The 17,922-nt window shown below is 45.1% G+C and overlaps 1 protein-coding gene across 6 annotated transcripts in view; it reads left to right on the top strand.

The window, feature by feature from the left end:
- The window catches only part of RABGAP1L (RAB GTPase activating protein 1 like), an 803,019-nt gene that overhangs the window by 623,170 nt on the left and 161,927 nt on the right, over positions 1–17,922 (top strand). The window contains exon 1 of one of the 6 annotated variants that reach the window (XM_062192993.1): positions 15,356–15,523. The exons of the other annotated variants lie outside the window; for them this stretch is intronic. Within the exon in view, the coding sequence (XP_062048977.1) occupies positions 15,356–15,523 (168 nt within the window). Of the gene's footprint in view, positions 1–15,355; positions 15,524–17,922 lie in introns of those variants that run through there. 6 annotated transcript variants of the gene reach the window in all.

Raw genomic sequence — 17,922 nt, 5'->3', positions numbered from 1 at the left:
TATTTTTTTAAAGAGTAATTTATTTACTTGAGAGGCAGAGTTACAGACAGAGGGAGAGAGAGAGAGAGGGTCTCCATCCACTGGTTCCCTGCCCAAATGGCCACAATGGCCAGGGCTGAGCCAGGCTGAAGCCAAGAGCTTCTTGCTGGTCTCCCACACGGGTGCAGGGGCCCAAGCACTTGGGCCATCTTCTGCTGCTTGCTGAGGTTGTAGCAGAGAGCTGGATCGGAAGTGGAGCAGCCAGGACTCAAACCGGCACCCTTATGGGATGCTGGTGCCACAGGCGGATGCTTAACCTACTACGCCACAGCATCAGCCCTCGTGATAAGTTTTAAGCAAGGGAAATTTTAACTGATTTATCGACTTACAGCATCATTTTGGTTCAGGAATTCTGGTATGTAGAATTGAAAAGGAGCGGCAATGGAAACATGGAAGCTGTATCAGTTGACCAAGTAGGAAATGATGGTAGCATTGCCAAAGTAGTACCAGTAGACTTTGAAAAGGAGGACACATTTACTATGGATTTTGAAGACAGCAGTGAGAGGATTCATAAATAAATTCAGAAGGATTCATCCAGAATTTGGATTGGAGGGTTGAGGAAAAGTGAGAAATCATGGGTGTTATAGAAACGGGGCAGGGGCCGGCGCTGTGGCGCAGCAGGTTAAAGCCCTGTGCTGAAGTGCCGGCATCCCATGTGGGTGGTGGTTCCAGTCCTGGCTGCTCCTCTTCCGAGCAAGCTCTCTGCTATGGCCTGGGAAAGCAGTAGTAGATGGCCCAAGTCTTTGGGCCCCTGCACCTGCATGGGAGACCCAGAAGAAGCTCCTGACTTCGGATCAGCACAGCTCCGGCCGTTGCAGCCAATTGAGGAGTGAACTATTGGATGGAAGACCTCTCTCTGCCTCTTCTCTCTCTGTGTAACTCTGACTTTCAAATAAATAAGTAAATCTTTTTTTTTTTTTTTTTGAGAGAGAGAAACAGAAAGGTCTTCCTTCCGTTGGTTCACCCCCCAAATGGCTGCTATGGCTGGCGTGGAAGCCAGGAGCCAGGTGTCTCCTCCTGATTGCCCATGTGGGTCATCTTCCACTGCCCTCCCAGGCCACAGCAGAGAGCTGGACTGGAAGAGGGGCAACCAGGACAGAACCGGCGCCCCAACCGGGACTAGAACCCGGACTACCAGCGCCGCAGGCAGAGGATTAACCTAGTGAGCCGTGGCACCGGCCAGTAAGTAAATCTTAAAAAAAAAAGGGGGGGGGGGGGAACAGGGCAAACTGATTTTGCAAATGATGAGCAACTTGCTTGCTTGCTTAAGCCATGATTTTTATACGTTATAAGAAACGAGATCATGCATGGGAGTTATTGGCACAGGGCCTGACCCACAGCAGGCACTTCTGAGATCCTTTGATTCATACTGCCCGCTTCATACATTTTCATTAGAAATTTGTGTTCTGGGAAGACGTTTGGAAAGTGTTAAGACACCGTCGGAGACACCCACATCTCATTCAAGAGGGCCTGGGTTCAAGTCTGGGCTCCACTGCTGTTCCCAGCTTCCTGCTAGCCTGTCCCCTGCGGGGCAGCAAATGGCCACTCAAGTAGTTGGATCCAGGCTGCCTACGTGGGAGAGCTGGTGGAGCTCCGGTTCCTGACTGCAGCCTGACCCAGCCCTGCTGCTGCAGGCATTTGGAAAGTGAACCAGCAGTTAGAGGATCTCTGTCTCTCTCTCTCTGTCTCTCCTTTAAATAAAACGGAGATACATAGTTTTTAAAATAATAAAATAAATGTTTATTTTTAGAAGTGATTGTATGTCCTCTCTTTACTACTTACTTAGGTCACTAAATTTAAAGCAGATGAGTAGAAAGCCCACTGGTGACTGTTACATCAGATACAGGAACTCATCAACTCAGTAACTGTTTCCTGAATTCCTTATACACAGTCACTGAGCTGGGCGCTGGGAACATCCTGGTGAGTGAGGTGAACGCAATGGCCTACTGTGGAGGAGGAGACAATAATGTTTGCTCTAGAAAGCTTGAGTTCTTAGCTGAGACCATTTGTAGCCCAAGATGAATTAGCAAAAGAAAAGCAAGCACATTTTTTTCTTTTGTATTCTAAATGCTCTATTGTGCCTATATTTTCTCTTCTCTAAATGTTTTTTATGCTTACTTTCTTTCTTCTCTGATTAAAACACACATTTCAAAAGGACACGGATTTTATTTTCCATTTTGTATTAATACATAACACTTGCCCATATTTCAAGGTTACGGTGCAACGTGTCAAAACACACAGCATAGAATGCCCATACCAGGCAACCAGCCTTTCCAGTTCCTCGTGTTCTCTTTTCGTTTAGAGTCTACCTGCTCCTCTGTTCTAGTTCTTTTTATAGAATATCATACATCATTATGAGCTGTAGTTGCCCCACTGGGCTGCAAAATATTGGAACCCATTACATTCATCCTACTGCTGTTGTGTGTTGGTACCCATTATCCAGCCTCCCTCATTGCCTCCTCCACCTTTCCTAGACTGCTTATCACTATTTTATTTTTAAACTCAGATCAAATATATATACTTAACATATATACATATAATTATTATCACCAATATTATTATTTTAACTTCTGCTTATAAGAATAAACACATGGTATTTGTCTTTCTATTTGTCTTAACATAATGATCTTCAATTCTATCCATTTTGCTGTAAACATTAGGGTTTTATGGCTGAATAATGTTCCATTGTGTAGATGTACCACATTTCCTTTGCCCTGCATCCGTTGATGGACATGGAGCTTGATTCCATGTTGTTGGGCTTGTGAGTAAATAGTGCTACAATCAATGTGGGAGTATAAGTGGCCCTTTCGTATGTTCATCTTATTTCCTTATGATATATATACAGAAGAGGGTTAGCTGGGTGACAATGCTAGACTACTTTTAGTTTTTTTGAGGAACCTCCGTACTCTTCTCCGCAATGGCTATACTAATTTGCATTCCTACCAACAGTGTGAAAGGGTCCCTTTTTCCACAGTGTCACAAGCATTTGTTATTAGATATTCTTACTCAAGTGAGATGATACCTAATCGTGGCTCTGATTTGCAGTTCCCTCCTGTCAGCGATATTGAGCATTTTTGCGTGTGTTTGTTGGCCACTTGTATTTCTCTTTTGGGAAATGTCTGTTCCAATCCCTTACCCATTTCTTAACTGAATTGTTATTTTGTTGTTGCATTTTTTAGTTCCTTGTATATTCTAGATATTTATACTTTGTCAGGTTAATGATTTCCAAATGTTTTCTTCTATTCTGTTGATTGTGTCTTCACTTTGTTGATAGTTTCCTTTTCTGTGCAAAAACTTCTTAGTTGGATATAATTCTTTTTGTCTATTTTGTCTTTTTTTTTTTTTTTTGGCCTGTGCCTTTGCACACTGGGAGGCAGTAGGTGATAGATCAAGTAGGTGGGTCCCTACCATCCATGTAGAAGACCCAGGCTGTTGTAGGCTTTTGGAGTGTGAACCAGTGGATAGAAGACATCGTCTATGCCTGTCTTTCAAAAGAAAAAAAAAAGATGTGTCTAGGGTGGACATTGTAGTATAGCATATTAAGCAGATACTTGGAATGCCTGTATCCCATATCAGAGTGCCTGGTTTGAGTCTGAGCCAATAAACACTTTTTTTTTTTAAGATTTATTTATTTGAAAAACAGAGTTACAGTTACAGAGAGAGGTAGAGACAGAGAGAGAGGTCTTCCATCCGCTGGTTCACTCTCCAATTGGCTGCAACGGCCGGAGCTGCACCGATCTGAAGCCAGGAGCCAGGAGCTTCTTCTGGGTCTCCCATGCAGGTGGAGGGGCCCAAGCACTTGGGCCATCTTCTGCTGCTTTCCCAGGCCATAGCAGAGAGCTGGATTGGAAGAGAGCAGCGGGACTAGAACCAGCGCCCATATGGGATGCCAGCACTTCAGGCCAGGGCTTTAACCCTCTGCGCCACAGCACCAGCCCCAATAAGCACTTCTGATCCAGCTTCCTGCTAATGTGCCTGAGAGACATCCAATGATTCCCCCAAGTACTTCGGTTCTCACTACCCACGTGGGAGATCAAGATGGAGTTCCTGGATCCTGGCTTCAGCCTGGGCCAGAGCCTTGGCTGTTGCAGGCATTTGGGAGTAACCAACAGATCAAAGATACCTCCTAACTCTGTGTCACTCTGCCTTTCAAATAAATAAATAAATAAATCTTTTATTTAAAAAAAAAAGTATGGTTATCCAAAAAGTATAGTTGCAGTTACCACTTTCTAGTGTAGAAAAAGAAAAGTATGTTTCCTTCCACCTTTCCAAGTTTTTGCTTGAGTCCCCTGTAACAAAAGACAGATTTATAGATTAATAAGAGAAATATACAGATTTATTGATATAAGTTTATGTAATGCAAAAAACTTCAAAAGAAAATGAATATCTAAGAAATGGTTAAATCTTAGTATTTTAATACTAGACTTTGAAAATGTAATCAGGCAAGAACTATGGTCTAAAAATAGTAAATTGGGCAGATATTTATCAAGATGTAGCGCCGTGGCTTAACAGGCTAATCCTCTGCCTTGCAGCGCTGGCACACCGGGTTCTAGTCCCAGTTGGGGCACCGGATTCTATCCCAGTTGCCCCTCTTCCAGGCCAGCTCTCTGCTGTAGCCCGGGAAGGCAGTGGAGGATGGCCCAAGTCCTTGGGCCCTACACCCGCATGGGAGACCAGGAGAAGCACCTGGCTCGTGGCTTCGGATCAGCGGGATGAGCCAGCCGCAGCGGCCATTGGAGGGTGAACCAACGGCAAAAGGAAGATCTTTCTCTCTGTCTCTCTCTCACTATCCACTCTGCCTGTCAAAAAAAAAAAAAATGTATTCATTCAGTTTCTCCTTGTGATCCCTTGGTCTTCTTCAGGTATGGGGAAGACACCTGCTACATGAGGGTCTTATGACCTGCTTCAGGGCAGTAGGGTGGAGAAAGGTCCTTCCCAGTGTTCCTCAAATTCCTGTAGTTTATAAAAAACAAATCAATATGCTAAAATACCATATTTTGGGGTATTATGTCTTGAACTCTATCACCAACTATATGACCTTAGGCAGGCACTGAACTTCTCCAAGCTCAGGTGTCTCCTATGTAAAATGGATATAGTTGGTTGTTCTAATCAAATGCAATAACATATAGTAAGGGCTTAATATAGTTCATGGGCCTTATGAACTCTGAAAAAAAGGTAGCTATTATCCATACTTTTTTTTTTGACAGGCAGAGTTAGACAGTGAGAGAGAGAGAGAGAGAGAGACAGAGAGAAAGGTCTTTCTTCCGCTGGTTCACTCCCTAAATGGCCGCTACAGCTGACGCTGCGCTGATCCAAAGCCAGGTGCTTCCTCCTGATCTCCCATGCGGGTGCAGGGCCCAAGCACTTGGGCCATCCTCCACTGCCTTCCTGGGCCACAGCAGAATGCTGGACTGGAAGAGGAGCAACTGGGACAGAATCCGGTGCCTTGACCAGGACTAGAACCCAGGGTACCGGCACTGCAGGCGGAGGATTAGCCTAGTGAGCTGCAGCGCTGGCCTATTATCCATACTTTTAGTAACTTTGTGTTTATCAAGAATCTGTGATATGCAAGTTACCTTGTTACACATGAGATAAATAAAGGAACCCATCAAGCATCACAACCCATATACACTTGTCTTGCTCAGTGTCATCATGTAAGACAGCCTATGGCAGAACTGCTTGTGGACAAGTGTTGAGCTCATAAGAGAAATGGAGGGGAAGCAGATTACCTCCAGTAAAAGAAGAAGAAAAACCATCATGACTTAAGATTTAGCCACCTCTGAACTTCAGCTGAATCCAATTGAAGCCACGGCTGTGTGTGTGGGGGTGGGGGTGAGGCACGGGAGGGGGATTTGCAGTCAGTTATCACCTTTATTTCAGAACACAGATGTCCATTAAATAAATAAATGTTCCTGTCTTGCCATACTCATTTTTCAGAAACAAATTCACTTGCTAATGATGGGTTGACCCATATAAAAATGAAAATACGATTTTTTTCACAGTGACAGCTGTTAAACAGTGCCTAGAATGCTGTTATATATAAATGCTAGAGATACAAATTTGACAGTGAATTGGAGGCTATGGTAGGAAGAAGGTAAAGACAGTTCACAGCTTACCAAGATGGGTATAACACCTCATTAATTTTATTAACAGCAACGACAAAATACACACAGAGACATAAAGAAAAAAATGGAAGCAGGTCTGGCTTTAGGGACTAGTCAGAATTCTACATTGATCAGTTTCAAATTACAAACAGGCATCTGCTAATACTTAGGCTGTCTGCTTCAGCCTGGAAATCAGTGTGAGCGCCGTACAGCCCTGCGCAGGGGCAGGAGTGAAGGGCTGAGACACCTTCTGTTTGCCAGCCTGTGTCGCTAACATGGCTTTAGGAAGCCGTTCTAACTCAAAATATCCCTAACGCTGGAGTTAAAAGATGATGTACGTTCCCATGAACTTTTTAACTCCACCGCCACCGTAGACACTGTGCCTGAGTTCCTTGAACTCACTGAGAGTGTGATTCCCATTAAAAATTGAGAAGACAGGTACGCTTTAGCCCCACAAGTCTGTGTTTAGAAGTGACTGTTCTCTGGACCGAATTGTGGACAGCCCCCTTGCAACTCAAATTTTAACACCTTAGATTCTTTCACGGCAGATGGCAGGCACAGGACCTGGGCCAGTTCCCTGTGGAACACAAGGGTGAAGTGTCGTCTTCTAGTAAGAGGTCTTCATGGGCTGTGTTGATTGAAAGTTGGCCAGCGACAGTGCAGGCTGTGCCGGGTACCTGCCGCACCTCTGCACTCTGGGATCTGCCTGGAGCTGCCTCTGACAAGGTTAAGACTGCGGGCGGTCACTTGCCTGCTGCCTCCATGTTTTCATTAAGAGTAGAAATGTGATCGACTTGGTATTCTCTAGGCGCTAACAAGACCCCATTATCTTACGATTCTGTTATCTCCAGACCGTGTTTTTCAGGGTGGGAAACAGATATTGAGAGAGACCATTCAAAGAGGCTGGCAGGATTATAAACAGTCTAAACTGGTAAAAAATCAGCTCGTAGAAGACACAGCAACACGAATGATTAAGATGGAGAAAAGGACCGGCACCGCAGCTCACTAGGCTAATCCTCCACCTGCGGCGCCGGCACCCCGGGTTCTAGTCCCGGTTGGGGCGCCAGATTCTGTCCCGGTTGCCCCTCTTCCAGGCCAGCTCTCTGCTGTGGCCCGGGAGTGCAGTGGAGGATGGCCCAGGTCCTTGGTCCCTGCACCTGCGTGGGAGACCAGGAGGAAGCACCTGGCTCCTGGCTTCGGATCAGCGTGGTGCGCCAGCCACAGTGGTCATTGGGGGATGAACCAATGGAAAAGGAAGACCTTTCTCTCTGTCTCTCTCACTGTCCACTCTGCCTGTTTAAAAAAAAAAAATGGAGAAAAGAAAATTAAGACCATCTTAAATATTTTAATTAATGCCACAGAAAAAAAAAGTAGCCTTTTTAATTGAGCTGGCTCTTACCTACAGTGCTCTAACTACACACACACACAAGCCCAAAATACAAAGGAAACAGAAAGACATTTTTCGAGATGATGGGTGAGTTCCTGGCATTTGCAGTAATAATAGTTTCATGGGCATATAATTATACCCACATATACGTCATGTGATATACATTAAATATCTACAGCTGTTGTTATGTCAATTATACCTCAGTGAAGCAGTTAAAATATTTATATGTGACTGAGTCCAGTGAGTTGAAATCGCAGATTTCTGGCTTGCTGTCATGAAATCCTTTTCTAACAAATAGAAATGTCCAGTGAGGAAATAGGCAGCCCCTTGAGGTACCTGTCAGTGAAGATGTGGAAGCGGAGACACAGTGAACAGTCCCGGAGATGCTATGGAAGAAGTTGTTGCGTTATTCAAAGCATTACAGATCTGGTCACAGGATAGGTGCTACGCTACTAGTTATGTCGCCAAGACTACCTGGAATATTTGTGAATTTATTTTGGTAGGGAAAAGTTCTTTTTCTTTTTCTTTTCTTTTTTTTTTTTTTTTTTGACAGGCAGAGTGGACAGTGAGAAAGAGACAGAGAGAAAGGTCTTCCTTTTGCCGTTGGTTCACCCTCCAATGGCTGCCGCGGTAGGCGTGCTGCGGCCGGCGCACCGCGCTGATCCGATGGCAGGAGCCAGGTGTTTATCCTGGTCTCCCATGGGGTGCAGGGCCCAAGCACTTGGGCCATCCTCCACTGCACTCCCTGGCCACAGCAGAGAGCTGGCCTGGAAGAGGGGCAACCGGGGAAAAGTTCTATTTTAAAGATTTGTTTATTTGAAAGGTAAGTTAGAGAGAGAATGTGTGTGTGCAAGTGAGAGAGGCAGAGAGAGAGAGAGAGGGAGGGAGAGAAATCTTCCATCCTCTGGCTCACTCCTCAAATGATTGCAAGGGCCAGAGCTGGGCTGATCTGAAGCCAGGAGCCAGGAGCTTCTTCTGGGTCTCCCACACAAGTGCAGGGGCCCAAACACTTGGGCCATCTTCTGCTGCTTTCCCAGGTGTGTTATCAGGGAGCTGGATTAGAACTGGGCAGCCAGGCTCAAACTGGCTCCCATATGGGATGCTGGTGCTGCGGGCAGCACCAGCACTCACAATGGCTTTTATAAATGCCCTCTTCTACATGACTTCTTGGAAAGAATGAAGAAAACTGTTAGCTATCTGTACCCACCATGTGCTAGACCCTATGAGAGAATTCTTTGTTAACTTGTTAAATTTTCAGAGCAGTTTGACCAGGTAAGAGATATTGTCACTTAGTGTCAGTAACTTAGCCATATCATGCAGCTAGTAAATGTGATTATAAGGTGATGTAATAAACAATGCCCTGTTTCACTCTTTTTTTTTTTAAAGATTTATTTTATTTATTTGAAAGAGTTACAGAGAGAGGTAAAGAGGTCTTCAATCTGCTGGTTCACTCCCCAAATGACTGTAGCAACCAAGGCTAAGCCAATCCAAAGCCAGGAGCCAGGAGCTTCTTACAGGTCTCCCATGTCAGTGCAAGGACCCAAGGACTTGTGCCATCTTCTGTTTGTTTCTCAGGCACGTTAGCAGGGAGCTGGATTGGAAGTGGAGCATCCAGGAATCAAACTGGTGCCGTAAGGGATGCTGGCGCTGCAGGCCAGGGCTTTAACCTGCTGAGCCACAGCCCAGCCCCCTGTTTTGTTCTTAAAGAAATGTTAGTTGTCATTACTGCTGAATTTGTATCCAGACCAGTCTCCCTCATGTAAGCCCAATTCTGTGTGTGTCTACTGTGGACAACAGAGTCATGCTTCCATTATAACACACAGCGTGCATTCCTCCCTCCTAGCATCGGTTACACCATGCTTTACCTTGGTGTTTGGATACCGCCCTGATCTGAAGCTCCCCTATGTTGGCAAGTGTTTCCATTTTTCTCTTGGTAGCTACCGAACCACACAGAATTGCATTTTTGTACTCATCATTCTTAATTAGAGGTCCATGAATTAAGACAAATATGCTTTGCGTTTTTCAGTGGAAATCTATTTATGTCCTGAACGTGTCTGGCAAGCGTGATACCTGGAGGGGCTCAAGAAGAGCACTGTAGTGCCAGGCTCTAACCGAGACTGCTCCGCCTGCACCTGCTGCTGCCAGCACTCCAGGGGCGACGTTGTGGTCATCAGACCAAGGCTTTGGGAGTACTGCCTGTCTATCTGACTCCCTTACTCTCTCCCTGGACACAAAGGGGTTCAGAGCATGCCACCTGGCCATATTGTTAATATAGAATGTAATACATTCCAGTATATCACTCTGGCATAAAGTTTAATTGAGCTAAAGGTGATTGAGAAAAAGCTATCTCTCAGAAGCCTGAAAGTGGAAAATACATTCTCCTCTCCTATCATTTCTATACCAGGAAGGGGGCCACAGCCTTATCTCCAGACATGAGATGGTATCAGGAAGGAACCTATACATAGAGTAATAATAAACAAACCTTACAACTTTCCCTTAGCCACCATGAGTTTTCCCTGTCGTCATATTTGCCTTCCACATATAGCAGCTCAAAGTCCTTTTCCTTTGTCTTGGTACTTCTGTACAAAGTTATTGTTCTTTGTTTGAATGCTATGTAAGCCCCACGTTCTAGACGCTCCTTTGAGTTATTCATTCCTGAGTTACTCCCATGTGTATGCACAATGCCTGTGTTAAGCCCCTGTTTGCTTTTCTCTTGCTGATCTGCCTTTGATCAGGCTTATTTGCAGCACCCAAGGCAGAGGACCTAGGAAGACAGAGAGGAAAAGTTTTCCCTCTCCTGTATGGACCTTATCCAGATTCCCCACACTCCCTTTAACTTGCTGCGGAACTTACTTTTCAGAATTTTTTTTAAAAAAATCTCTTTTGTGATAGTATAGGAAGTTTGAGAAATCACATGTTACTAGCTGGTTAATTCATTTTTTTGCACTACTTTATAACTCAAAAAAATTTTTTAAAGATTTTTTTTAAGGGAAAGTGTTTATTGGAGAAAACCCAACAGACCGGAGGGAAGGGTTGAAGAAGGAAAAAGAGAGAAAAGGAGAGTATAAGAGAGAGAGAGAGATACAGAGAGGAGAGGAGCTAGCAAGGAGAGAAGAAAGAGCAGAGAGAAGAGAGATGAGAAGGGGAGAGGAGAGGAGAGCAGAGCAAAGATTTATTTATTTATTTGAAAGTCAGAGCTACACAGAGAGAGGAGAGGCGGAGAGAGAGAGAGAGAGAGAGAGAGAAAGAGAGAGAGATCGAGATCGAGATCTTCCATCCGCTGGTTCACTCACCAGTTGGCTGCAGTGGCCAGAGCTGCGCCCATCTGGAGCCAGGAGCCAGGAGCTTCTTCCAGGTCTCCCATGTGGGTGCAGGGACCCAAGGACTTGGGCTATCTTCTGTTTTCCCAGGCCACAGCAGAGAGCTGGATCGAAAGTGGAGCATCCGGGTCTCCAACCGGTGCCCATACGGGTTGCCGGCACTTCAGGCCAGGGCGTTAGCCCGCTGCGCCACAGTGCCGGCCCCTCAAAATTTTTTTCGAAAAACTGCACTGTATTTGCTACCGAATCCCATTAGCAATAAAAAAATTTGGGGGTTGGGGAGGAAGAGGAAAAGATACTTATGGAGATACTAGAACCTATTCTTCCATTTCAATGAATGATAGTCTAGTTATATTTTACCTAATAATGAGAAAGGACAATCTGAAAATAAAACCGGGACTGAAGAATTATAAAAATGTTGTAAGGAAACATGAAGGATTTTTAAGGAAATCACAATAGAGACATTGGGGAAACTAAAATGCATGACCACTTGTTACAGCTCCTTTTATGTACCATTTTGTTAAATGCACTTAAATATTTTAAGTATGACTTGGTTTTCAAGTTAAGATATTGTATTTTAATTATTACATTGAATATAGTATATTTAAATTTGTTTTTATTTGAGAGACAGAGTGAGGGATACACACACACAAACTCTTCCCCACCTGCTGGCTCATTCCTCAAATAGGCATTTTGAGGAACTGCCCAGGCTGGGCCAGAGAGAAACCAGGAACTCAATCCAGGTCTCCCATGTGGGTGGTAGGAACTCGGGGAAGCTGGAATAAGGAACTAGAGCTGGATTTTGAATCCAGGGACTCGAATATGGGAAACAGGCATTTTAAGCAGTGTCTTACTTCCTTGATCAAGTGCCCACCCCAGTACATTATTATGATCGTTATAGCCAAGCCATACAGTTGCAAAATCATTTAGTTAAATTTTACATCTTTTTATTGCAATCTTTTTAGGTGAATTCTTTGCTCGTGCAGGCATTTGGCACAGTAGTTACATCACCACTTGAGATACCCGTTTTCCATATCCAAGTGCCTGATTTGAGTTCCAGCTCCTCGGCTTGCAAGCCAGCTTCCTGCTGGCACACACCAGGGAGGCAGCCGGCGATGGCTCAGGGACTTGTGTTCTGGGGATCCCTGTGGGAGACCCGCCGGAGTTCAGTCTTCCGGAACTAGTCTTGGCTATTTGAGGCATTTCAGGAGTGAACCAGTAGATGGATGGATGATAGCACTCCCTCACTCTGTGCCTTTCAAATAAAATGAAAGGAAGAAGTGAAAAATCAATCAATAAAAATAAATCTTGGGGCCAGCACTGTGGCATAGCAGGTAAAGTCACTGCTGTGACGGCGGCATCCCATATGGGCACCGGTTAGAGTCCCAGCTGCTCCACTTCTGATCTAGCTCTCTGCTAATGGGCAGAAGATGGCCCCACGTGCTTGGACCCCTGCACCCACATGGGAGGCCTGGATGAAGCTCCTGGCTCCTGAACCAGTCTAGCCAGTTGGACAGTTATGCCCCTCTGGGGAGCTAACCAGAGGATGGAAGATTCCTTCTCTCTCTCTCTCTCTCTCTCTCCCTCTCTCTCTCTCTCTCTCTTCTCCCCCGCCCCCAATTCTGCCTTTCAAAATAAGTAAATAAAGCTTTTAAAAAATTAAATCCTGGGGCCGGCGCCGTGGCTCACTTGGTTAATCCTCCGCCTGTGGCGCTGGCATCCCATAGAGGGGCCGGGTTCTAGTCCCGGTTGCTCCTCTTCCAGTCCAGCTTTCTACTGTGGCCTGGGAAGGCAGTGGAGGATGGCCCAAGTGCTTGGGCACCTGCACCCGCATGGGAGACCAGGAGGAAGCACCTGGCTCCTGACTTTGGATCAGCGCAGCGCCGGCCATAGTGGCCACTTGGGGAGTGAACCAACGAAAGGAAGACCTTTCTCTCTGTCTCTCTCTCACTGTCTATAACTCTACCTGTCAAATAAGTATAAAAAAAATGAAATCCTTTTATAAGTCAAAATGCTCCCTTGTCCTTACATATGAAGTGTCCATAGCAATGCTTTTTACCTGTGTAGCAGTAGCACAAGCAAAATTTCACGCAGAACACCAGTTTGTAAGCAAGGGAAAAATGGCGTGATTCTCTGTGCGTGTTTAGGGGTAAAATATGAAAGGCCCAGGGCCCCTTCTGTCTTCCTTATGATTTCATCTTTCCAGGTGAACCTGCCCTCACCCTAGGCAGCCCATCAAACATTTCCTATAAAACCTTGGAGACCTGAAATTTCTTTTTCTGTATATGTAATATTATAATGCATTTGAGTATTTTGTTTAAAATATTTACTTTTGAATAGTTTTCAAAGAAATCTTTTTTTGCAAGAAATAAAAGGCTTGACAACAATATGTAAATGTCATATCTAAGACATTTTGTTAAAGATTTAATTTAAAAACATTCCTCCTGAGATTTAGAAAAAGAAACCAAACAATATTTTGTTAAAGAAAACAATATCTTTTTATTTATTTCACAGTAACCTCAGTTCTGTAAGTTTTCTTTAACCAAGATTACAAAGACATGTTAATAAATTGCCTCTTATTTGTTATGTAGGAAACTAAGGTTTAGAAAAAAATACTTGGGGCCAGTGCTGTGGCATAGGGCGTAAAGCTGCCACCTACAGTGCTGGCATTACATATGGGCACCGATTTGTGTCCCGGATGCTCCTCTTCTGTTCCAGCTCTCTTCTGTGGCCTGGGAAAGCAGTAGAGGATGGCCTACATGCTTAGGCCCCTGCATCCGCATGGGAAACCTGGAAGAAGCTCCTGGCTCCTGGCTTCAGATAGGCTCAGCTCTGGCCGTTGGAGCTATTTGGGAAGTGAACCAGCAGATGCAAGACCTCTCTCTCTCTCTCTCTCTTTCTTTCTCTCTGCCTCTGCCTCTCTGTAACTCTGCCTTTCGAATAAATAAATAAATCTTAAAAAAAAAATTCCCTTTCTAAAAAAAAAAAAATAGAAAAAAAAAAACCGTGCTCCCCTCCCGGCCCTACTGTGCCATGTTACAGGTCAATCTGGAGAACCTGAGGTGTCTCTGAGACCGGCTACAGAACTGCAGGTTGTCGGGCTGACAGGAAGAGGCTGTTGCTAAAGATGACTTTCTCCTTTTGCCTTCAACTAAATTATTCACATCCAAGAAGTGAACGTAGCTCTGGAGCACAGAGGCCGCACCGTTCTCAGCTGTACTGATTCTTGGTTATATCTTTAATAGGGAGGATTTTATTTGACTAGAAATTGTCAAATCGGTGCTTGGAGCTATTAGAGTGTTTATGAAGGCCTATGGCATAAGAAAGTTAGTTTGACTTTGAGAATCTCAATGTATATTCTCAACATTACACTGTAGGTAATTGTTTTGTCATATTACGTGTTTCTAAAAACCCACTTAATTGTAGCCGGCTCTCCCCAGGTACTGAAATGCTCCCGCACATCCTGACGTTGGGAAGTCATTACTGCATAAACACTTCAGCTGGAGGGCGTGTCGTTTTCCAGTGCTCAGCCCTTGCTCTTTGGTCCATACTGTCAGCATTTTACGCCAGCACCTTCCTTCTGGGATCTGAAAGGATTGGTGTGCATCTCCCAGGATAAGATCAGACCTTTCAGGGTTCTCGTTATTAGAAAGCTGGAGTGAATGCAGGTCAGCCTGTTAGATGGCTGGCTGGCTGGCTGGCTGGTTTTTCTGCGAGCATCAGATGTTAGGAGAAGCTAGTTCATCTGTCTGTGGGTTTAGGATTCGACAGCAGAAGCTGTCAGACTAACACTGATTGAAGGTGGACTGGGAGGAGGCAGCGCAGCTGTCCTCCGGCTCGCCATTGGCTTCTTATTACGGCATTCTCCCCCGAGACGCACTCGGCCTGCTCATTCACCGAGCTCCCTCTCTTCCCTCCCCTTCCTTTCTTACCCCTTCATTACTGATTCACAGCGAGAGGCGGCGGCGGCGGCAGTAGCAGTAGCAGCAGCAGCAACAGCGCTGCTCGTCACGAATCAAGGATTGCAATGAGCTCATCCTTTTCTCCTTGCAGAATCGCAACTGCCCCGGCTTCCTGGCTGCCGCCGCCGCCGCCGCCACCTGCTCAGCCACAGCTACACGCACACATTCTCTCTCACACACATGCACACGCACACACTCTCACATGCTAGACCCTCCTGAGCAGCTCGTCCGTGCCCACACATGTCTGAGAACTCTCCTGCATCACTCTGGGCCATTTTCTTGCATGTGACTGCTTTTGCTGCTTTTTATTTGCCATCAGCTTTTGATCTCCTCTTCATCCTGCAGGCTACTTTGGGGCTCTTGGAACAGTGGAGAATGTAGCCAGAATGTTTTTCTGGAGGAGACGTTAGCTGACAGTCCCCTGTACAGACTGGCTTGTGCGTCCTCCTGGGGAGACCTCAGCCTGGCTCCTCTCCCACCGCAGTCCCTAACAGTGTGGATGAGAGATCCAGCTTTCTCATTCTGGATACCTCCTTACTGCTCATGGAAGAAGGGGTGCCCTGCCCAGCCCCAGCTGCTAAGCTCACACCTCCTGTCAGAAAGTCCCAGGACATGCGCGACGAGAGAAGCAAGCTGGTGAATGAGTATGCATGTCGGGTGCTGGAACTTCTGGGGATGGGGCATCGTCTGTTCGTGCCTCGACTTCTCGCGGTGAGACTGTTTTTCATTGAACTTCATTTGTGGGAGGCTGCTACCCTCTGTGAGAATCCCTGGATCCCTGGAGGAGGCTGTGGTCTCCCGTTGGCTTCTCCTTCTCCCGGTTCTGCTGAGAAGGAAGGGCCGAGCAGCCAGCACTGCGCAGCTCGTTCGGAGCCTGGTCCACGCCACTCCTTAATTGGCTAGAGAAGATCATGGCTCTTTTCCTGGAGTCCAGGGTTCCGTTTGTGGCGTTATCTCTGTGGCAGGAAAAACATGGTTTTCTGGCTGGCCAGGCTCAGCAGCAAAGCGGAATACCTAAGTTCTTGGTTTAGGAATTCTGTTATTTTATCTCCGAAGGGTTAAATTTTACAACAGACATAGCTACTTATCTAGACATGTGTGGTTTGCTTTCTAACCTCCCCCATTTGATTGCCAATTTGATTTTTTTTTTCTTTTTTGCTAGGGAATTTGGCCACCTAAAAATCTTCGGGGTAGGAAATTTGGGTTTTTCTCCCAGCATGATTGAACTGAAACAGCTTAAAGCTTAAAGCTGCCGGTTCTGTGTCATGAGGCTGGAAAGCCTGGCTTGCTTGTTATTTGATTTCCTGAACGAGAAAAAAAAAATCATCCTTCTTCATTGCCTACCAAGGGTTAACATTAAATACCCACAATCACTGTTGCAGGGGTTCTTTTTAGTGGTTTGAGGACTGTACCTAGCAACTGCTCTGTGATATAATTGGTCTGCAGGAATCCTATACCATTATTTGGTAATAAAAGAAGAAGAATTAAGCTGGGTGTCTTCTGCAGAATGCAATTTAATCATTCCAGACTGTTTGCCTGTTACAGTTCTCTAATCTTTAGAGTACAATATTTATTTGGCTGAATTTAACTGTGTTCCCTCACATGTCTCACTCCAATGTGTTTCATCTTTATTTATATTTACAGTTATTAATCTCCTCTTTGTGTGCAAATTCACAAGCAGATGCAATCTCTTCTGTGTAATAACAGACACGTTAGGTGGCCGTGTACATGAGGAATCTCCCACCCTGAAGAAAGTCTGTTTTTCATTGCAAGAGGAAGTTAGGTGCAGTGCAGTCCCCCGGGGGGTGGGGGCGGTGTTTAGAGACCCGGGGTCCTTTCCCAGTAAAGGAAGAAAGCAGAAGAGCCCAGTAGAATTGTTTCCATGCCCAGATGAGGTTCTGGTTTTCCCGAATCCCCTTTTTAATCAAGGAGATTCCATTAGAGAGGAGTTTTGTTTGTTAAAAAGTGAGACAAGGAAATGCATTTCAGTGAATTTTCTGCCTCTCTGAGGGATCAAACTTGGTCTGATATAGTCCATATCTTAAAAGACCACACACCTTTGTGACTCCAGGTAACTGGCCAGTCACCTGGTGCTGCCTCTCTCTGGCAGTTATGGTTTCAGTGTATTGAAGGAAAACATAAGCTGATAACTGAAAATATCTCTCATACTGAAATCTGCTTTAGAGATGAATTGAAACTACTTTAAAAAAAAAAAAAAACACCAGTAAGATTCACGAGGGGTTGAGTTCTCAAGCCTGAGGCCTTTGGAAGGCCATTATATTCATCTGTATATTGCATTTGCATACAGTTTGTTTACCAAGTTGTGTATCTGAGGACAGAGCATCTCTCAGGTCGCATGGGCTCTTAGTATTCAGAACGTAGGTGACAGTGCCACCTGAATCACCTGTGAAAAGCATATGCTGAGCTGTCTGTGGGGCCATTTAAAATCTCTGCCTGTTACCCACCGTGACACTTGTAAGATTGTTGGTAGAACCAGGATGAGCCACATTTTAGGCAGTGACATACCTGTTAATTATTAGCAATGTAAATGTGAATATGACTAGGGATCTGCTGTCCGAGGAGTCACTGCTCAACATGTTGTGTGAGTGCCAGTAGGGAGAATGGTTGTTCCAGCCTCGTGTTATTGGACTGGCTAATGATGTGGGATCGATGGCTACCTGCACAGGGCCGTCCAAGAGGAATCCCGCCACATGTTGTGTTATAATCTTTCCATTTCCAGTCCAGAGGGCGAGCACTGAAGTTTAAGATGTGCCTATGCCTTTTTAGTCACATTTTAAACATGATTGCATGTGATGTAAACATGTACAGCTCTCTTATGTAAAGATCGAAATGTTCACCACTAGAAGACAAGTTATTTTAAAGAAACAAAAGTAATTGGAGATATACCAAGACAACATACAGATTTGGATCCTGGGCCTTATTGATTGTTCCCTGATTCACAGAAGGGCCATCAAACTACTCAAACACGAGGCTCCTATAACTCTTGGGTGGAAAGAGGCCATTGACTGAATAGAGGAAGCACATTTGGAATTTTTGCTTATCACCCTTTAAAAGTACACTGGGTAAAGAACAATTTTCCTCTAATACAT

This window comes from Lepus europaeus, chromosome 5 (genome assembly GCF_033115175.1).
Source record: "Lepus europaeus isolate LE1 chromosome 5, mLepTim1.pri, whole genome shotgun sequence".
Classification (NCBI taxonomy): domain Eukaryota; kingdom Metazoa; phylum Chordata; class Mammalia; order Lagomorpha; family Leporidae; genus Lepus; species Lepus europaeus.
This window is presented reverse-complemented; position numbering and strand designations above follow the sequence as displayed.